Source organism: Rhinatrema bivittatum, chromosome 12 (genome assembly GCF_901001135.1).
Source record: "Rhinatrema bivittatum chromosome 12, aRhiBiv1.1, whole genome shotgun sequence".
NCBI classification, from domain to species: domain Eukaryota; kingdom Metazoa; phylum Chordata; class Amphibia; order Gymnophiona; family Rhinatrematidae; genus Rhinatrema; species Rhinatrema bivittatum.
The window spans coordinates 17,430,888-17,453,332 of NC_042626.1; the positions used below are offsets into that span (position 1 = coordinate 17,430,888).

The 22,445-nt window shown below is 45.0% G+C and overlaps 1 protein-coding gene across 2 annotated transcripts in view; it reads left to right on the forward strand.

Moving 5' to 3' along the window:
- Positions 1 to 22,445, forward strand: part of CPNE5 (copine 5) — a 174,219-nt gene that overhangs the window by 138,987 nt on the left and 12,787 nt on the right. For both annotated transcript variants that reach the window (XM_029573398.1, XM_029573399.1), the window contains exons 15-18: positions 10,438 to 10,484; positions 12,881 to 13,062; positions 13,265 to 13,392; positions 17,662 to 17,764. In XM_029573398.1, the coding sequence (XP_029429258.1) occupies positions 10,438 to 10,484; positions 12,881 to 13,062; positions 13,265 to 13,392; positions 17,662 to 17,764 (460 nt within the window). The remainder of the gene's footprint in view (positions 1 to 10,437; positions 10,485 to 12,880; positions 13,063 to 13,264; positions 13,393 to 17,661; positions 17,765 to 22,445) is intronic.

Here is a 22,445-nt window from a genome sequence, read left to right on the forward strand (position 1 = left end):
GAGAAGGCTGGTCGCTTTACCAGCTGTGGCAGCTTGAAGAAGAGAACCTGCCTGGCCTGACAAGCTCATGGAGAAGATCTGTGATTGATTTTCTGTTGGTCCAATAACAAGTATTGCAGCCCGCTAAAGAACCCAGTGTTGAGCGATAAGTCCCTTAGATCCAGTGTTCCACCTTCTCTAGCACCGTTTACTTAATGGTTAGCCATCGCTTCTGGGATCTTTCCATGGTGCACAGCTCCATATAGCACACATCCCATGCCCTATAGTCTATCTTCACTGTACAAAAGCTGAGCATGTAATCAGTGAGCAGAGAGAACCCAGCTTGACCTTTGTAAGTCATTCCCTTCTATAGTAACCGGATACAACTGATTTGCAACTGAGCGAACATGTCTCCGTTTCACACAGCCACTTGGGGGGACCCTTTAATGTTCAGTAGTTCCACCAAAAATAATCCAGGTATGGCCTGGAAATGTTACAAAAAAAAAAAGAAAAACAGCTTTAATATGAGTATCATTTGTGTCCTGCTCTGGCTACTGAGGTGGGCTGGAAAGCCACAGGATGCCAGCACGCCATGGCTGGAAGTCACTGGCACATTTAAACAGCCCATCCCATAATTTAGAAGAGCAATAGGGCACCTCTGAGTGTCGACTGCACCATAATGCCATTTCCCGGGTGCTTTGAGGCCTTAATATGGAAGGCAGCACACGACCGTCTCCAGAGGAGCAAGGCTTCAGAAACAGACAGGGAGAGACATTAAGCGAGCAATTGACTGTTTGACCTGTCTCCTCAGCCCTTAAAGGGACTCCGAGAGAAAAAAAAAGCAAACCTATTCCAAGCACATCTCTTGTATTCAAGTCAAGAGTGTGCATTGGCGTTTTTATCACATCAGTAATGGAAAGATATGTTTCCTCGGGGACTCTGCACAACAGAGTGCGTCATTACCCCCACCCCAGAAAGAAACCAGCAACCTTTCCTGGGCTCTGGCTATCCCAGTCTGTCCCACACTGGGATAGTCTCCCCCCCCAACACACACACTCACAAGCCCCATTTAGGATGCATTTGTATCAGTCCTCGGAAACAAGTGGGTCCCTTGTTCTGCCCCCTTCATTAACCCTTCATTTCAACACTACCAAAGGAAGGCGCGAGGCTGGGCCTGGGAGCGCGTGGGCAATGCTGCGGCATGGGAGTCCCGCTTCAGGGGAGACCTGAAGGCCTTCACTCCCTGGATGGGGTGCAGAAGGGAGGGGGGGGCTGTGTAATTAGGAGTACAGCAAGAATAAATGGGTTAATGTTAAAGGGTATTGAAAGTATACACTACACCGCTAACACCCAGACAGGGGCCGATTTACACAAGGCTCGCATGCTGCATTGACAACGCAGAGAATACTCGACATGGCGCCATGCGACGCAGCGAGGCGCATTGTGACGGTGATGCGCTCTAACGGAAAGCCGCGGCTGCCGACCCATTTGCATTAGGACTTTGTTTCCAGGGGATCAGTGGAACGTTTATTTCCATCTTATAGGAATGTACTTTATATACGCTTTTCTATTGTAATCCGCTGAGAGCAAGAATTCTTAGACTGAGCAGGAACAAAAGTGTTCCTGAAGTCAAGGCTGCCACCAGGTGCGGGCATTTCTGGTCAGTATCAGCCTCCATCACAGTGAATGCATCGGGCTGCTGCAAGGCATTGGCCACTCCGCCGGCTGCTCTGTTAATACTCTCTTATTTCAGTTTATTCTCAATATTTATTTATTTTTTTTTTTTATTTATACAGTTTTTATATACCGTTGCACAGAAGCAAGTTCTATCTCTACGGTGTACAATATACATTTTAAAAATCAAAAACAATGAAAGAAATAAAAAGTACATCATAAAATTTCCAAACAAATAAATTTCAATAGTTCAATAAAAGGCTAATAAATAGAGACTAAAATTAACATTAAAATTAGATAAAAACAGACAAGAGAATAGAATGGATCGAATAAAAAGATCTGGATTATACCTCAGGTGACCGTCTCAAATGCCTGTTTAAAAAGCCACGTTTTTAGATCTTTCCTGAATCTCTTCAAATTATTTTGTAGCCGTAACTCTTGTGGCAATTTGTTCCAGAGGGTTGGACCTGTGATTGAGATCGCACGGTCCCTCACTTCGCTCAAGTGAGCGGACCTTACTGTTGGCAGAAGGAAATCGGCGCACAGTGAAATAACCCGAGACTTTAGTGTGCATGCAAAGCTTGATTAAAGGTGGTTAACGAGCTGAAGAGCAGCCAGCCATAGTAACCGATTCCTTCGCCAAGTAGCTGCGTGACCTGGATGGTATCTAACTATGCCGCAGCCTGATGCTGGGGTAGAACACGTGACAGATGCGAGGGAAGGGAAGACTAAGGTTGTCCACAGGAAGATTAGAAAGCCCCCGGGCCAACCAGGAAGGGAGATGACCCCTCGCTCTCTCACCAGTATGCACTGGAATGTGAGAAGTAAGAATGTGCACAGATCACTTTTTTCATTTTTTGGGGGGTTTTTATGTTTTGTGTGTGGGGGATTGTTTTGTTGTTACTTTTCATTTATTTAAAATGAAAAAAGAAAAAGAAAAAACAAAACAAAACAAAGAAAGTGTCATGCTCTGTCCTACTCTTCCAGGCCTCCCCTCCCAATCCCCTCAAACCCTCTTCCCATATTTTTCTTTCTTTAAGGAAGGGCGCAATCCACAGCCACTCCTACCCTGCCAGCGATGTGCTTAGAAATGGTACTGGCAGAGCAAAATATTACAAAAGGAATCTGCCAACTCAATCTTTCAACAGCCTTCACCAATCAATCAATATTTTTATAGGTTTTTTAATTATATATATTTTATGTATATTTGAACATAAAATATAAAAAAATATATAAAATATATATAATTAAAAAACTTATAAAAAATATTGATTGATTGGTGAAGGCTGTTGAAAGATTGAGTTGGCAGATTCCTTTTGCAATATTTTGCATTTTGCATGCAGGATTGACTTTGTCTCTTTGTTTTGTTTGACTGGCAGAGCAAAGTCAGTGCTGGAGCTAATTTATTCCATGCAAAATCATGCCAGTCAGACCCAGATCCAGACTGGTACCATTTTGATTGGAAAAAATAAAAAATGGTGCTGATCTCGGTCTGCCAGCGCCACTTCTAAGCATACCATTGGCACGGCAGGAGCAACTAGGAACTTCTCCTGCCCATGAGGAAAGAAAAATATAGAAAACAACTGTATATCCCTAATGAAACGAATATATATCCCTAGTGAAACGAATGTACATCCCTAGTGAATACAGTGCAGATGAAGAAAATGGGAAAAGGTAGCATTATTCTGATCAATAAGATTTAGTATTTGCCTTAAAGGTGAGGGCTGAAGAGATGGCAGTGATTCAGCTGTGAGCCTTTCCCATGGCATGGAGGTGAGCATGGCCAGAGCTGTTCCTCCGCTGAGCCTGGGGGGCGGAAGCAGCCCCTATTAATATGGGCTCTGATCTCTGAAGATGTCAGCCTATAAAATGAATTGAGAATCCAAACTTTGAATGGAAAAAAGCTATAGGAGGTAGTGTTGCAATGTGGTGCCTGTCTTGGCAGGGCTGAATCCTTGGGGATCATTACTGCTGCTCAAAAGTTTCAAATGTATTCTAACTACAGCCTGTTCCCTGTTTGTGTTACCTTGTGGTCCCGTACCTGCAAGTGTGTATTCCTCCAGTGAATGCTCTAGAGAACGACCCCTTTGTCGTCATATAATTAATGACATTTAGCCCAGCTCACACAGTACAAACGCCTTTGCGAAAATGGACTATACTAGTACATTAATAATGTAAAGCTAAATTTTAATGACTATTAAACAGAATGGGAGTTTGGGGGATAGCAGTAGCTTATCACTGAGAAGTGTCACTAATTACAGAACAGAAACCTACTTACTGCTACTCATCTGTCCAAAGTGCAGAAGGCAAGGGAGGTAGAAACCATAGCAACGCAGTAGATGTTGGCAGGAAATGCTCATCTGACCCATCCACACTGCCAAGAATCTATCCCAGCTGCCAGCCATAGGGCATGAGTGCCTGGAAAATATCCCTCCTTATCCAAGACACTTCTTCTCGTCTTCCTTCAATTGTACTCCACCTCCCTGCGTAGCTGAGCATGCAAGAGCCCTTTCTTAATTCATCCCTAGGAGCCCCTCCCATGTCCAACCACAAGGTCCCACAATAAACCAAAGAAATCATACTTGCAAGCTTTGATAAACAGAGCAGGGAACACACCGAGCCTTTTCCTCCTACACATGTCATCAGAGTTATTCAACAGAGGAGCAGCAATGGGACAAGTGACCCTACCCTCACATTCTAGGACTCCTCATCTTCCCCGCTTCTCCAAACCTGCCACAGTCTTTGCCTGACCCAGACCCAGCTCCACTAATGCACACGGTTCTCTGCCAGTGCCTTTTGGTGCTTCCCTGCAGCACCTCTCACTGCTCCAGTCCTGAGCCCCGAGATCTGATGCATTTCAGTAAATCAGCTGAATTCATTTTTTTTTAAGCACTTGTGCGCCGTGATTGAGATCTAATTTCTGCATTTAGTATGCAGATTAAAACTAAATCTGAATAGGGTTTGATTTCACTTTCCATTTAGTGGTGTCAGATTGATTTAGTTTTCTGTGTGCTTCCCGCTGTCTTGTTTTGAATTAGTTTTAAGTAACTCAGAAGCATGCAGGCCCTGAGACATCTCATTTCCTGAAGATGGGCGAATTGGAGCGTACAGTTGCAAAAGTGTCACTTGCGAAAGCTTTTCCTCATCCGGCTGGGCCACTGATATAAGCCTCCGTGGCAGAGAAGATTTGTTTTTTGGTCTTGACAAACAGGATTCCTCCCATCCCAATGCATTAAGGGAACACTTCACTTGTGTCTGTGTGAGGGCTGCTGGAGCTCACTGAGACTTAACAGTTGCAGCTTTATCAGTCATTGCAGGCTGGTGGTCATTGCTTACCAGTTCTTCCCCCTGACAGATTCCTCTGGAATCAAAAGGTATCAGGGACTGAACTTCCAGCTCAGCAGACCAGCAGGATGCCGGCTATTCGAGACCCAAACTGAGGTTGCTCCCTTAGTTCTTTTCAGAATAGTTACTTGGTTCCCCTTTGCTTTCAGAACAGCAAATATGAAGAATGATCCCCCTCATTCCCCCCATAGCCTCTAGGGAACTTGTAGTCCCTGCCTTTCCTAATCAAATTGGAGTACATTTAGAACTGGATCTGCCTCTCAGGGTGAACTTGGGTCAGGTGGCAACCATAAAGGGGAAAGAATGAGAGAGAAACCCTGAGCCACGGTGAGAGCGCGCCCAAGAGATTTCACGTGGTAGGAGCCTGAGCCATTCCTGTTCAGTCTAACAAAATTCTGGGATTGTGCAGTTTGGAGTTGAGATGAATGAGCTACCCCAATGGAAGCAAACACGAATCTTATTTAAACACTTGTTATATTGGCCCCAGGAGCTGCCTGCTTGGCCTAACACTCGCTTTTCAGGTCAATAAATCTCCCTTCTAACCTCAGCAGAAGCAATATTGGTTCCAGGATGGATGTAGCGGTCTCACTAATGACCGGTCTTGTTCCCAGTCGCTGCCATAATGGATGACCTGCTCCCCCCGTCCTGCCCCGAGGAGCCAAAGTTCTTACAATGCAGCACATGTGGCATTAATGAGGCTGGGCAGGAGGGGGCCTTCTCGTCATTAGAGGCTCTCTGTGATTTACTGAAAGCCTCGGCTTCATTAGAGGCAACCGTGGCTGGTGACGGAGCAAGTGAATGTCCAGTTCCTATTAGGAACAACCCCCGAGGGTGAGAGAAAAGCTGCCCCGGAATACCTAACAGGAGTGCCCTTGATTTGTAATTCTTTCTATCACAAGTCAAGCTCCAGGCTCCTCACTAAATACCAATGGGTTGCAACATCTGTAAAAAAAAGAAATGAATTCATAACAGGATAACAAACACAGTTCAAACCGAAAAGGAAGAAATAGTTAGGAGCTTTAGTATTTGACTGCAGGAAAGTTTACTCCTTTGTGTACCAAAGCTATCAGATACTTATCACGAAAACAACATAGAAAAGAAATTATAGAAACATCCTGACAGAAAAAGATCAGACGGTTTATCTTATCTGCCTGTCCATAAACAACATAGAAAAGAAATTATAGAAACATCCTGACAGAAAAAGATCAGACAGTTTATCTTATCTGCCTGTCCATAATCCCTACCACTCCCTCAGTGTTTATCCCCTGCTTTCTCCACTTCAGAGACTCTTCCTGTCTGCCTGCACCACCTCTATGGGGGGAGGCTGTGCTATGCATCCAGCACCCTCTCTGTAGGCTGTTGGGGGCCAGACTGCAGCCCAGTGCTAATGCATGGGTGATACAGGTGCCGTGTCCCCTCCGCAAGCACCGTGGTGCGAATCGCTGGTAGCTGGCACACGCTGAAGCTTTGTGCATGGCATTCTACAGGGCAGAGAGGGCTCGGGCAGCCAACCTGCCATCGCCCAAATCCACGGGGTCCCCACATCTTAAATAACATGTGAAGTTCTGGTTACCCTGTTTTATAATCTCACACCTAGAGCAGGTGCAGAGAAGAGCAACAAGGAGGATTAGGATTGTGAAACAACTTTAGAAACTCAAAAGCCAGGATTATTCAGCTTGGATAAAAGACTTCTAAGAGATAGGATAGAACTTTATTCCTTCCTGGGGGGGGGGTTGGAGATTGGATACTGGGCCAGATGAACCTGAGGTCTATCCCAGTTTGGTTCCCATTCAAAGGCTGTTCTCTCACTTTAGAACAGGTCCACAATGGGGTGAATTTTCCAAAACGTCTGTGGGGTTGTGTGCATGTAAAAATTGGCATATACGAGCATAAATAGTGAATTTTCAGGATGGGAGTCTGTGCAGAAACGGTTTTGTGTACAGAGGGGCATTTAGAGGGTGTTCCTTGGTGGGTTTCGGAATTATGTGTACACATCATCAAACATGGAGTACCCACATACATCATCAAATATGCGGGCCTGCTTTAAATCTCACTTTTATCGGCAGGTTTGTTTTTTTTTTGAGTGGAGGGTCTGGAGCAAGGGGTGTGGAGGGTGTGGATCAATGGGTAAGGGTTTCGGAGAACCAGTACTTGGAAGTATGTGCAGACGTAAATATTTTCATCAGTGAGAAGTACACATACATCAGCTAACTTTTTACAATGTGCACCCCGGCGCATAGAGTTATTATGCACACATTACAACTATTTTAATAATAGGTGTATAAACGATGCGGATCCCTGCACTGATAAAACGTGCTTGTGCTGAAACATACGCGGACTGGTGATAACGCGGTATTTTTTAAACTGCGTGGCTCTTCTGTATCTTTAGGCACACTGACTTATGCATATAGGTGCCGAGTCAAGCCCGGTATTGAAGATCACCTGCTGTTAGGGCCAGCAGAGATAATGTGGGCTCAACATTCAGGAGAGGCCCAGGTGCTGGGAAGCACATTCTAGGGTAACTCAGCTGTCCAGTTTCATGTGGGACAAACCCTTTTATTTATTTTTGGCCTAAAGATGACAAAACTTCCATTCTGCCCTGCAAAAGAGGTCAGACTCATCCATCCCAATGGGAATTCTCCAAGCCTTGCTAGCTTCTCAGAGTAATGGCTGATAAAGGGGGCTGCTGTACTATTTCCTGCTGGGGCCTGGCGAGATAGCAGCAAGGCTCCTTCCCACCCTGCCTTAACGCTTGGCTGTGGCATTACTGCTGGCTCCATTTTTCCTCCGACAGGCCGGTCTACTTCTGGTTTCGCCCACTTGCACTGCATGGGCACGTAGCTCTAATGCAAGTTCACCCTGAGAGGCAGATCCAGTTCTAAATTTGCTCCAGTTTAATTAGGAAAGGCAGGGGCTACAAGCCCCCACTAGAGGCAATGAGGGATGAGGGGGGGAGCAGGTAAAACCAGGACTGGATCAGCCCATCAGGTTTGATCTGGGTCAAGTGGTAGTGCTGGGCAGGTGGTCCTTATCTGTATTTCTACTAAACAGGAGCTCTGCTGTACCAACACATTTCCAGATAGTCAAAGACAAACTATTGCCCCAGGCTGGGGTGATATTTGCCAGGGTGCTGACCTGGTACCTTTTGTGAAATTGCATCTTTTTCCCTATTGAGAGGAAGTGGAAGGTGGAGGCTGCTGCTGCTGCTCCGAACCTGGTACCACTGGCTCCAGGCCAACCTCCGTCAATTCCAGTGAAGCAAAACCCCTGGTCTAGCAACAGAGTTTCTTGTGGGTTAAGGGCAAACTCAGGCTCTTTCAAAAGGACATACAAGATTTACCAAAGCTTTGTTTTTTTATTTAACAGCTTAGCAATGTAATGAAATAGAGGTCATCCTCAGGTCGGGGCAGCCGGTACCACTGGCGCCTTCCCTCCCTCACCGGAGCTCGAGCTCACGGCATCCTGGAGGCACCCGGCAGGGCAGGAGACTCCGTGCCGAGCCTTCTGTGCCGCAGCACCACGATCAGCCAAAGGCCCCCGCAAGCCTGGTGAATTTTTAACGCCCGCTTCTAGGGTACATTCATGGGGAAACGGCTCTCCCCCTCCCCCGAGACGGTGGAGGCACTCCACGAAAAAACAGAAACTCATCCTCGGCCCGATCCCATCCATGCCTCTCCGAAAGGGGACTGTGACACCAGGGCAGTTAAGTTATTAAAAAAAACAAATCAGTTCTCCGAAATTTCAAGCCATAAAAACCACATTAAATATTGATTCTAATTAATCCAGCTTATAAAATTAATAAATAATGTTAATAGTTTCTAATATATTTTTAATAGCCCCATAAATTGTTAATTGGATCTCATTTAAAGCTGTGGCCTTGAGAGATCCATCAGGCCACCTGCGTTTGAGGTTGTGACAAGAGCAGAGAGCTGGGCATCTTTTTCGTGTGCGTGCGTTTTTCTAAACTTGGGAGCCAATTTTTTTTTTCTATTATTATTATTATTTCGGGTCCAGTTCGATCCTTTTCCCAGCTGGGCATTTTATGCCCAGGAAGAGGCTAAACCGTGGCCACGTGGATGTACAGATTCTGCCTCCCTGATGCATAAACTACTTCTACGCCCAGAAAGCGCCTTGAATTCATACATCGCTCCTCTCCCCTGGCCCAGCCATCAGATCTGGTCCCCAGATCTGTCCTGGCCCCCTCCGCTCCAGTGTCCTGTTTGACCAAAGAGAACCCCCCACCAGCAGAACGTGGTCTCCACCGTGGCGTCTCCGAGGATGGAAACAACCGAACAGCAGGGGCGTAAGACAGGGAGAGCCACTTTGAAACTGGTGCATGTGGGTGCGCGAGCGCGTGGACGCCGGAACTTTAAATCCTATTTGCGCGTTTACGGAGGTAGACCTACCGCCCGCGTATGTGTGCTCCTAATTTTAAGTGATTAATCCAGCAAACGTCGTCCACCCGTCTTCCTTAGAATAGCTGCAGATAAGCAGATTTTAAAACGCACGCACGCATGAAGCCCTTTCCTAGTTTGCCCAGTCCGCCCAGTCCTTCCCACCCAGTCCGTTTAGGCATGAATAGAAATTTTCCAAGACTTGCACCTCATAGGAGCAGAAGGAAAGGTTTGTGGCGCCGCGGCCTGCGTTTTTTAAAACTACGGCTTTACGCGCGTAACTGTTGGCCCTGCCCCAGCGATGCCCATCCCCCGCCCCTTTTCCCACACCCCCTTTCTTTATTCCCTCGGGCACGGCACGTATGTGCCTAATCAGCAGCTTTTAAAATATGCGTTGCTCGTACGTGGCCCAGATACTCGCGTGTATGGGCTTTTATAGCATAAGCAATGCTCTTAAAATTCACCCCCAAATATCTGACAGGAGCAAAATAAAAATCTGTTTTGACAGCTACTACCAGTATAAAAACTAAGGCTCAGCTCCTGCAAGCGGTTCTGCAGGCTCCCAGCCCCCCACCTGTGACCATATGGCTCCATGTCAGTAGGGAGCAGCTGAGCCAGTTCTGGTTTTACTCCCAGTGCGTTCCTGGACTTGCAGTTCCACGTTTCATGATAAATGGGAACCGGATCTTGCGTAGAAAACCAGGACTGGCTCGGTCTTGCCGTATGTATGTATTTATTTATTTATTTATTTATTTATTTTCTATGCCGACATTCATGACGCCTGTCACATCACATCGGTTCTCATCGAACAAGGGTAAATTAACATTTAACTTAATCATAGCTAGGAAGCTACTAATAGAGTTAAGAGAAGAGGTGGGTTACAATGAACGAGGGTTTCTGGAACTTGGAGGATGGAAGAGGGACATTTAAGTATGGACACAGAGCTAGCTATCTGTACGATAACCCTCTCCGGAGGGACCAGTCTGTCGGCGCCTGAATGACGTGGCCGCTGCTGCTTTTTTTTTTTTTTGTTTGTTTCTTTCAGGACCCAGATCAACTTTACGGTGGCCATCGACTTCACAGCTTCCAACGGTGAGTGACGACCCTTGCAGCAAACCTCCAGAATCCAGACTAAGCTTTTGCCACCTGTCTCAGACGAACCCGTTTCTGGTTCTGCTGCGTTGCATCTGGGAACTTGCTCCTGCCTTTCCTAGAGATGCAACGGAGTAAAGCCAGGGCTGGCTCAGCCTCTCCAGGATTAGCTGGGTAAGGCGAGCAGCTGGCCCCGGGTTTTCAGGATGGCCTGATCCAGTCCTGCTTTTGTTCCTGTTGCAGTCATGAACTTGTGGTGGTTCTGATTTATCCAAGTAAAACATGAATAAAGCAGTGTGACTTCTGTGGGAGGCCACCTGTATCACCCTCCTTTTATTTTTTATTCATCTTAGTCTCTTGCATTCCTTTTTATTGGACTAACCGTACATTTCTTGAATAATTTTCGGGAGTTGACACTCCCTTCCTCGGGTCCAAAAATGAAATGAGCAAAAGATAGTATTGCCATAAAATACAAGTGAATGATAAATTGCTTTACCCTAATAGCATGCACTGCTATTAGGGTAAAGTTTAGTTTACCCTAATAGTTTTTACCTTTAGTTTTTGTTCATTAACAATAGTTAATGAACAAAATAGTTTACCCTTTAGTTTTTGTTCATTAACAAGCGAGAGCCACATTCAGACACTGTCCTGATAGCAAAGTTAGCCCAATAAACTATGCTGGCTAACTTTAATACAGCTCTTTGACCCAACCAGACTTAACCGGCTAAAGGGGTCTCGCACACGATGCGGCCAAATCGCATGCTATAAGCCTCTATCGCACGCAAAAAGGCCCTTTTCGCGTGCGAAAGCATGTAAATTAGTTTGGGGGCAGAGTTAGCTGGATAACCTTGCCGGTTAACTGAAGTCCTCCCGGTTAACCCCCGGAACGCCCCTAACTTAGCTGCCTAAATTCTAGTCAGCTAACTTATTTTTTTTTTTTACTTTGTTCATTTTCTTTTAAAATGCTGCCACTGACAAAAAAAAAAACAAAAAAAACCCTCCTCTCCCTCCAAACCTCCCCTCCCCTCCTCCTGGTCTGGATCTGGGTCTAGCCTGTGCCATTCTGCATGAATGAAATGAACAATGGCAGCAGCTTCAGTCTGCCGGCGCGATATCTAAATGTGCCTCCAGCAGGGCAGGAGCGACCAGAGAAACTGAAATATGGGAAAAAGCTTTGGAGGAGTGGGGTGGATTGAAGGGAAGGCCCAGGGTTTGGGGGGCCTGACTTTTTTTTTTTATTATTATTATTTCGTTTTATCTTTCGTTTTGGGTTTTTTTCTTCATTTTTTGTTTTAAATCAAAAGAAACAAAACAATAAATGAAGCACAGTTGTACAAATCTGTCCCAAAATATTTTACTACTGTTGCAAAAGATATAGAAAGACATTTCTATAAATGAGAAATAACAACAGGCAAGGGTTGGGGTATGCAGGCTGATTGGAGGCACAGTGGGGGCAGCTCCAGCAAAGATTTTGCTCAGGGTGTTGGAACACTGTCAAAAGAGTGAGGCCAAGAACCAGAGGCTGGAAAGAAGAGATGTCGTGTCACAGTTACCCGGAGGAAAGAAAGAGAGAGAATGGAAGGCTATTGCAGCTTTCCAGCACAGAGGAAACTGTGCGATAGACTCGTACATGAGCTGCATATTGTGTGCTTGGGGGCCTTCGTTCCTGTGCTGGTAACTTGGGAGATAGAAGAAGGAATTCTTCCATCCCTTAATTGATACCCACAGTGTGACCCATGCATTATACCAGTATTGGAGATAGAGAACATGACAGATAAAGACCAGATCGCCGGTCCATCCACTTTTCTAGGACATGCACGCTTGCCATCACCTGACATGTCCTTAGTTCCAAGGTCAACATGACTTGCTACTTTTTATAGGACTCTTGATGACTCTGCATTTCTTACTGGTTTTGCGCGTCCTGCTATTTGCCTAAAAAAAAAACCTTTGATCCCCATGACTGCCTTCCTCTGAAGGCCTCACTTAGTTATAAGCGTGGATAACTGCTCACAATACAGCAAGTGGTCTAAAGGCACTAAGCAGGACAGCTGGTCCTTCACACCTGAGATACCGCTCAGCTGGTAGCTGTCCTCATCGGGAGCTCCGAACATGGTAGGTGCCATGAAGGATCCCAAAAGAACCATGCTTATTAGTTAACACTTTGATGGAGCAAAGACGTACCTTTCTAGAACACCACGGGGGGAAAAAAGGGGGATACGTAAGGATGCACCCAGTGGTGGGTTAACGGTATTCCCCAACACCTGTAGCTCTTCCATAGCAATGGAGCTGCTGTGATCCCCGTCTCACAAGATGCTTTGCTTAACGCGGGGCCGTTAGCGTTCATGTTGCTCTGCATGGCGCCCTTCTGCGCTTTGACCTGGCGTTTCTTCCGGCAGGGAACCCTTCGCAGTCGACGTCTCTGCACTACATGAATCCCTACCAGATGAACGCGTACGCCATGGCTCTGAAGGCAGTCGGCGAGATCATTCAGGACTACGACAGCGACAAGATGTTTCCAGCACTTGGGTTTGGAGCCAAAATACCTCCAGACGGACGAGTATCTCATGAATTTCCACTGGTATTTTCTTCCATTTTCATTCCTTTTATCCTTTCTTCTCATCCCACTTTTATCATTTACACTACTTTATACCTCCCTTCCCTTTTATTTGTTGTTCTGGGACATTTTATATTTTATCTTATAACTTACCTGTGTTTTTATTTTGGCAACCGGTGAAATAATGCAACATGATGATACTTCCCTTTCTTTCCTTTTCTCTTAGAATGGTAACGTGGATGACCCATATTGTAATGGGATAGAAGGAATCCTGGAAGCGTATCACAAGAGCCTCAAGACAGTGCAGCTTTATGGGCCGACCAACTTTGCACCGGTGGTTAACCACGTAGCCAGGTTGGTCCAGGCAACAAGCTTTATCTTTAGAAATGAGAGCTGCCAGCCAACGATCTGGGATCATTTCCAGTTTCATTATTGTAGATTTGTTGCCCCCAGAGTCTGCAGCAATACCCCTAAAGTTCAGAGCTTTGTGTTCCCAGTATCTCTTGAAACCTAGATTGGTTATTCCTTATATCCATGGCATTGTACATCAAAAGAAAGCTGTACCTCTTCAGTGGACTGTGAAGTGTGTCGAATGCAAATGCAAACATTTGACACGACACTTCCAAAGAAAATTTCCAGTGCAAAAATAAAAATATATATATAAAAATGAAGGTCAGTATTCAAAGGGTTTGTCTGAGTAACTTTTGGAGTTACCCAAACAGAACCCGAGATCTGAGGTTCCTGCCCCTCTCACTGGCAAAACTTTACCTGGGATGAGAGATGTTCCAGGGATATTTCTCAAATTTACCCAGTTAGTGCCAATAGCGCTAGCTGGATAAACTTAGCTGGTTGAGTCTGGTCGGAGAAATCCCTGCCCTGAATTTACTTGTGTAACTTTTTCCAGGTATATTCAGAGGAACAAATACCTGGGTACGTTCTGCTAAAATTACGCGGGCAACGTTCCCACTCCCCGGCTTGCTCAGTATCCCTGCAGCAACTAGGCCCAAAACCTAAATACCACCTCACACCACTGACCAGATAACGGCTTTTCATTTAAAGGCTAATACTTTATGATATGATATTACTTACGTTTGGTTTTAGCTGCTATTTACAGCTACAAATACATTTTTTAAACTTTTTTTTTGTCGTATGCATATTTTATGTTATTCTTCTGGGGCCTTTGAGAGGTGAGGTTTTACAGGGTGAGAGCCCAAGTACGCTGGGGTTCAGCTCCTGTTGTGTACTGCGGCTCATTGCTTGGTTGATATGTTCTTGCTGGCTAGTAATGCCCGCTCTGCGCCAATTAAAGAGTTTCTATTAGGGAAACTTTTGAAGAGCTCCCACACAGTTGCTATGAACCCCCAAGCATGGCCTTGTCAGCAAGAGAGTCCCAGATGATCTCACCCTCAGCGAGCCTGATTGGTCCGCATTAGGTCTGATATGAAAAATGACATCACACGCTGGATGAATCAATCAGATTCCATGTGGGGTAATTTAGTGCTATTGTTACATAGTAACATAGGAAATGTCAGCAGATAAGGACCATTTGGCCTACCCAGTCTGCCAGGTTGTCCCAGTCTATGCTATTCTAACACTGCTCATTGCCCCTCCTTTGCCCACCTATCAGCCACTCGAGCCTGACTCATTATTTAAGTTGTTATCTGGAAAGTGTAGCTAAGCTATCCTTTCACCCATGCTATATTCTATATTTCCTTGTTACATGTAACTGCTTTTCTGCACTACTGTTCAAGTTGTTAAGTTATTATAATTGCACCCCTGTTTCTTGTGAACCAGCATGATGGGACCTCATCTTGAATGTTGGTATATAAAAAAACGTAAATAAATAAATAAATAAATGCTAGGCCAGCTGCCACTTTCCCCATCTATTCCCAAGCAAAGTTACTCCCAGTGGCTCTGGGGAACTGCAGGGATCAGAATTTCAAAGAGGCTACACTTCTCACCCAGGGAGAAGGCGTGATCTCCTGCAGGTGATCAGGTGTGTACCTTTGATAGTATATGAGTGTGTCTCTAACCGCCACCGCCTCCCACCTCATTCCCTCCTGTCCTCTAAGGAACACATATTTGGGACCTTCAGTCTCATCTCGTAGGGTGTTAAGAGTAGACCGTGCACCATTTTGATAGCCTCTCTCTAGACTGCCTCCAGCCTGTCTGTATTGTTTTGGAAGTATGGCCTCCAGACCTGGACAGAATATTTTAGGTGAGATCTCACCAGTGACTCATAAATGGCATTAACAGCATCTTTTTCTGCTGGTTATGTCTCTTCTTATGCACCTTAATTTAGGGCACTGCCTTATCCAACTATTTCGTTACCTCGAGGTTATCCAACACAAGTACCCTGAAGTCCTTTCCTTGTCTATGTACATCAGGTATTACTGCTCTCTTTGCAGACCTTCTGATTCTGCCCATAGATAGACGGCAGAGCATTCTTTTAAGGCACGAATTCCAGAGGCTTATAAGACTCCCAACTTGGACACGGCAGTATCCCTGAAATTTTAGGCAAAGCCATTCAGTCTTTCTAAAGTGTCGCATCTTCTATAGAGTACCCCACTAAAGCATTGCCACCGCACCAGCCTTCGCAATTGTTATTCTTGTCTTTTTTGCTCTGGGTCTCGTTTCCATGGCAACACCCCCTCCATCCCCTCGGAAGCAAATGAAACTGTGCCTGCATCACCACAGATATCCCTTGCCCGGAGACCTGCTGTTGTTGGCCACTGAATTAGCAGTACATGCTCAGAGGATGGCGCAAAACTTGCTCCAAAGCCTTCATTCTCCCCATCCTCCTTAGGTCAATTAAAGCTATAATTACCATGAAATAAAAGATAAACCCTTCCTCCAGAATAAGTGAATCTTACTTATAAATCCCTTTGTTATTAAAATTTTAATAAAAATGTATTATGGAGGCAGGACACCTGCAGCCCTAAGACCAGAATATAATATTTTGTTTTAGCTGTTTGCTACAGTTCTCCCCTTTTGCCATGATTCTGCTTTGCAATAGTTCCCAGCCCCTCGTGATAAAGGGAGGCCTACCTGGGGCAGTCTCCATCTGGGATCTTATTGTGCAATGTTATGGTGCCCAAAGGTGAAGGTCAGAGTCACCATTTAATCTGCCAGTGAAGAATGCTGCACCCCAAATTCATCAGATCTTGGGATAGGAGCCCATATTCCTTGGTATCTATGATATTTTCATTTGGAATGACATAAAAATTATCCAAAGTTGGTGTGCATGAGTTTTCAAGACCATATAAGGGTAAACTGGTGCAACCAACCAGGGCCCCTTGCTTTGAAACTTCAATCCTCGTTATTCCCCTTCTTTTCCCTTCTCCTCCACCTGCTTCCCACTTTTTAAGCCAGCTTCAGCCTGAAGTCTGAACAATGCTGGGCTTGTGGGTTCTCTAAGACTACGGGGCCGCCCCATTCAGACTTCAGTTAGAGTCGGCAGAGGAGGAGGAAGCAGATGCAGGTAAGCACTGATCTCCTCCTGCCTGTGGAAGGGAGAGGATTGCACAGGATCATACCTAGGTGGGACAGTATCAGCTCTGCCCAGGATGATGCCCCACACCCCTATAGGGCCAGCCCTGAAAGCAGCTTATGGACAGTAACTTCTCTCTGGATAATTCTTATCTTGGTCTGATAATAAGGTATCGTAGTCTGTAAAGAATTCATTTTTTTTCCTTAGCACCAAAGCAGGTTATAAAATCCTCTGCAGTGGACTGTGCTGCAGTACAGCAGACGTCTGATCCTCTGCCCATCCAGGCCAGCCAGATTTCGACACGTCATGGAGATCATTCAGTTGAGCCTGGGAAGAGAGGGAACATAGCTGTCTGGTGGCCTCTGCCAGCTGAAGGATGGAGGAAGTGGTCATTGGAGGATAGGGGGACCTTCTCAGCTTGGGATTAGCATCTGCAAACCCCAGACTCTACCATTGATGTTAAAGGGCAGCTTCCAGAACTGGGCGATCCCTATCTACTTAGCGAGATTACTCCTATCATCTCTTTAACATACAACCTTTGGATGGCCTGCTACGATCTCCAACCTTTTAGGGGGATTCTCCAGTCTTTCATATTTAGTGTAGGATACAAGAGTATCCTGGGTGTAAGAGTTACTGCCTCCATTTTTCTGGTATCCTTAACATCCCCCCTCCCCCACCGGGGTCTCTTGGGTTTCCTCAGATCCAATACTAATGTAACTCAAGTGCATCCTGTAACTTGGTCAAAGACTTATGACCCCAGAACCAGAAAGCAAACTGTTGAACACACTGTAACTCCAATTGCCACAGGAAAGGACTGATCATGTGTTACAGTATCAGAAGAGAGTGGGGTACTTAGGATGAAAGGGGTGGGAGAAGGATGGGCCTGAGCTCATTAGGGGGCAGAACAGCAGCTGATTAGTGAGGGAGGGTGGAAATCACTGTGGCACTGCGTGGCTCATGTTACTTTTGTGCTTTGGAGGTTTCCAATGTGAGCGCCAACCAGGCCCCTCACCGTACTTTGTTTCTGGGATCTGGCAGGACTGGACCCTAAGACTTTATGGCTGAAGAGATCCTTCTGAGTGCCTTGAGCATGGCTTAAGACCCTCCCCCCCATTTTGTCTTTCCTACGTTAGGTACGCTGCTGCTGTCCAGGATGGCTCCCAGTATTTTGTGCTGCTGATTATCACCGACGGGGTGATATCGGATATGGCCCAGACGAAAGAGGCAATTGTTAACGTAAGTTCAGCCGGGTTACAGAGTGGACAGAGAGAGAGAGAATAAAGCAAAAGACAGATTTGCACTGTCCATTCCATCTTCTGTTTCACTGATGGAGAAGGGTGTGCCACAGGTCACGGTTATAAAGGAATACACCTAATTGTATGGGTGATGGCATTGAAGCTTTTGGAAGATAATGGTTTCGGAAAGAGATAGGGTTACCACTTGATCAAGGTCAACTCTGACGGGCAGATCCAGGCCTGGTTTTGCCCCATTACATCTATGGTCTTGTAGATCCAGTTTCTCTAGGAAAGGCAGAAACTACAAATCCATAAATACAATGGGGTAGATACAGTCATGGATAAATCTCAGGATTGACCTGGGTCAGGAGACAACCCCTAGAAAGAGACTAACTAGTCTTAGAACAGCAGTTGAGAAAATCTGGGTTTTCCCTCTGAATAAATTTCTCTCCTCTCAAGACTGAAAATTCCTAGTTCCCCCCTATCTCCTTTTTGACTTCCAACTCAGACCAAACCATTGCTGGGCTCCTGGTGCTGTGAACCTTCATTCACAACTACCAGGGGATTTCCCCCCTGTTTTAATAGAGCCTTCCCCTCCCACCGTTCCCAATCTGGTCATTGCAGTGACGGTCCTGAGGCTCAGGAGCCACGCACCAGCACTCCTTCTGGTGCTCCCTGTATCATGAGGCCTAAATCCGATCACCAGGCGCCGCCCTTAACAAAAACCATGACTCTCCCCACAGGGGCCATGAAGGCTGCCTCTGCAGCCCACTCCCATTGCAGAAGGCCCAATCCAAGAATTAAACTCATGCTTTTTAATCAACGTATTTTGTGTCACATTGACACTAGGCTGCCCCTCCTCTCCCCCCAGTTTTTCTTTTGCAAAATTTAGAGGAAAGCTGCATCACCAAACCCAAATTTCCCAAAATGAAAGAACAGTTTGCTTACTGATAACATAATTGCCTGTTTCTTTGTACAAGAGGAATGCAGATATATCATTTTTTAGAAATGGACATTCCATTATGACCCCTGTGATAGTATTGCCTAAAGATGTGTATGACAAGCAAATTACACTGGTCAGTGGGACATGCAACAATCATCCAAAACCATCCATTAAATAGTTCAGAGCAGGAACAAGCAAGGGACCTTGTAACCAGTATGAAGAGAACTAGACCACTGCCGCCATGCCAAATCCAATACGGCTTCCATATCGAATCATAAGAGTCCAAATCTCCCTTCAGTGCACAGGTGAGCTTTTCCAGCCAGGTGACCTCCATGGCAACTTCCTTCCAGAATTCACGGCATGGCAAGCTTTCTCAAATGTGACCAGTAGTCAGTTATAAATCAACTGAACTACCAGCTTCGTAGTGTTAAGAGCAGAGAAATCCTTCCCCCATATCCAAATAAATACGAAGCAGGACTAAACGAAAAAAAAGAAGGCCGATGACTGCAGAAATGTCCCGCTCCTTCACCCCCCTCCCCCAGAATTAGTGGACAGATCTGCACCCGTACTTCACATGAATAAGGGACCCCCCCCCCCCCACACACACACACACACACATCCATCCACAAGAACTCCAGAACATGGGACTAGAGTTACTGAATTTGGAAAAGAATAGCTGAATTCTCGAAGCATGATGAAGACGTCACCTGTTGGGCGTCATCTGAGTCAGGTTCAATCTGAAGTTCAGAGTTCCATTTTGAATAAGATCAGGAGAAGGTCTCTAAATTCAGGCCCCTTCGCAGCCACATACTAATATATATATATATATATATATATATATATATATATATATAAGAAATAACTTCTGAAGTGGGATAAGTCCAGCTCAATACCAATTAAGTACAATCAGGACCTCTTGAAGGCCAGTTAGTCTCCAGATGCAGGGCCGGTGCAAGGGGATTGGGCGCCCTAGGCACCTTCAGCCTTGTGCCGCCCCCAGCCCCACCCCCGGTTGCCGCCCCCACTTCTCCTCCCCCCAAAAGAAAACTTACAAAATACCTGGTGGTCCAGGTGGGTTCCCGGGAGCGATCTGCCGCTCCCGGGGCCTCGGCTGCCACTAACCAAAATGGCGCCGGTGGCCTTTAGCCCCTACCATGTGACAGGGGCTACCGGTGCCATTGGTTGGCCCCGTCACATGGTAGGGGCTAAAGACCACCGGCGCCATTTAGCTTAGTGGTAGCCGAGGCCCCGGGAGCGGCAGATCGCTCCCGGGCCCTCCACTGGACCACGGTGAGGCAGGGGCTGGCAGAAATTTGAAAGGGCACTTTTTGCCCTTTCAAAATTCTGCCGTCTGCTGCGGCGCCCCCTAAATCGCGGTGCCCTAAGCACAGGCCTAGCTCGCCTAGTGGTTCCTCCAGCCCTGTCCATATGTCACAATAAGGTCCTACAGAACTGTAAATTCAAGTCATGGGTCTGACAAGGAAGTTCAAACTCTGTGACCAGTTCCTGAAACGATTAAAGGATATTTTCCTATGTCCCTTCTATACTGTCCCAAAAACATGATCCCAAACTTATTCCAAATCTGGGGAAAGGTGACCAGAAATACTTGTGGATTGTTACTAAGTGGAGAAATTGGGAATAATACCTCTGGAGTTTTACGGAATAACTGCAATGACCTTTATCTTAAGGGTATGCGCTTTTGTAGGGCTATCTTTACAATTCTTTCTAAAGTGAGGGAAATCGAGTGACTATAAATAAAAGAACAGAAGTAAATAAATATTTGCAAGGCTATGACAATTTGCCTGCTCCCTTTTAAGGCTGTAATGAGACAGAACCCAACCAACCATGCAAACAGAACAATCAAACTTCCCAATAATAATACTGCAGGCTGGGAAAATCCATACTCCTGTAATCTCTTCACCAGAACAGAATGAAACATTTCATGCAAAGACTCTATTGTTCAAAATAAAGATGGAACCCCAAAGCTCCGAATAAAAACACCAGATGGCATAGTATGTGGGACTCTTTGAAGTAGGACATGCGGGAAGATTGATTCTGCCCACCCGAGATATGGGAAGAGATATCTACTTTGTCATACCCTAGATAGTTTTGGTTCCTTGTAAACCGGGGTGATATGTATACTATACAGGAACCCCGGTATATAAATTCTTTAAATAAATAAATAAATAAATATCTGCTTTGACTTTTGGCAAATCACATGGGAAATTTGCTTTATGTGACTCCTTTAAATTAGATATTTAAAAGCCCTACAAGAAATGTTAAACTTGAAGAAAGAGTGGGAAATTCATTCCCTTGGATTGAAAAAGAATAACTCACATTTTGAATAATTAATATTATTCTATAAAATGTTATTATTAAATGTATTTTTTCCACTGTTGTAGGCTGCTTTGGGTGATCTTTAGAAATGAATAAGACAGGGCATAAATGTAGTAGAATATAATTTTAAACCTGGCTATATTAATTAGGAATGTGTATTTCTATAATTCAACTGGTGAAATTGATCCGAATGAGCTGGTTTTCAGTTTGTTTCGTGTCATACAAATCAAAAATCGGCTCATTCTGAAAATTTTCAGATTGTTAGTTTTCGTGAATATCACACACTGTTTTCCCCAACATGAATAACCCATAAAATACAACAATGAATAAATAAAATATGGTCATAAAAGAGGCCGAAAACAAATGAACCAAACTGGGGAAAAAAAAAGGCTGCACATCCCTACTATTTATCCAGGATTTTGAGAAGCTGTTATGCTGGCTTTCGAGCACTGGTAATATACCATAAAATCTCATTTGCATAAAAGGATATTTTAAGATTTGAAGATGAACTCTGGAAGTTATAACTTGAAATTGCTGATGAGGTCCTACTCAGCTATGCTTAGGGATCCATAGCTAAAATGAAAAGAAAATGAGATAGCAGACAACCCAGCCTGGTATCCCCTGCTAAGTGGAAAGAGAGGGCTGATAGCACCATTTGAGGCTGACTGGTCCCAAGGATTACAGTGTAACACTGATTCAGGCAATGAAGTCTACCGGAAAGCCAAATTTATACAGATTGGAGAAAACGAGTCACCAAGACAACCAATCAAACATCTTATCAGCATCTAATGACATAAAACCAGGGATATATTTTTTGTTAGTCAAATGTATGATATTTAAAAAAAAAAAACTTCTGAGTATTATTAACAGAGGATCTACCCTAGACAAATCCAGTTTGTCCTACTTCTGTCAATAAGGGTATGACATTTTCTAGACATATTTGAATATCAGAGAGGAGTGTATACACATAGAGAACATTGTTATTTTATGTTTTTGTGATGATAGGAATTGGGGGCTTCTTATTCAGAAGAAAATGTCTAGAAAAGTTACATAGGATATCCGGCAGCATGTCTATGCTGCTGAATATCCACGTATTTGGCGCTACTTGGCTGGATACGTTTATCTGGCTGAAGTTATACTTGCTCTATGACAGGCCTAACTTATCTGATTAACTTAACCGGACAAGTACAAAGCGCTAAGTTAGTCGGATAAATAGTGCCGCCCCAATCCGCCTAAGGCCCGCCCACTAGATATCCAGTTAACTACTTAAGCCAGATAAGTGATTTATCTGGCTAAGTGGCAGCCAGTATACATAGCCAGATATTCAGTGGCTGCCACTTAGCCAGATAAGTCAATACTTATCTGGAGTAGCAGTGAATATCAGCCTCTGTATTTTTATTGG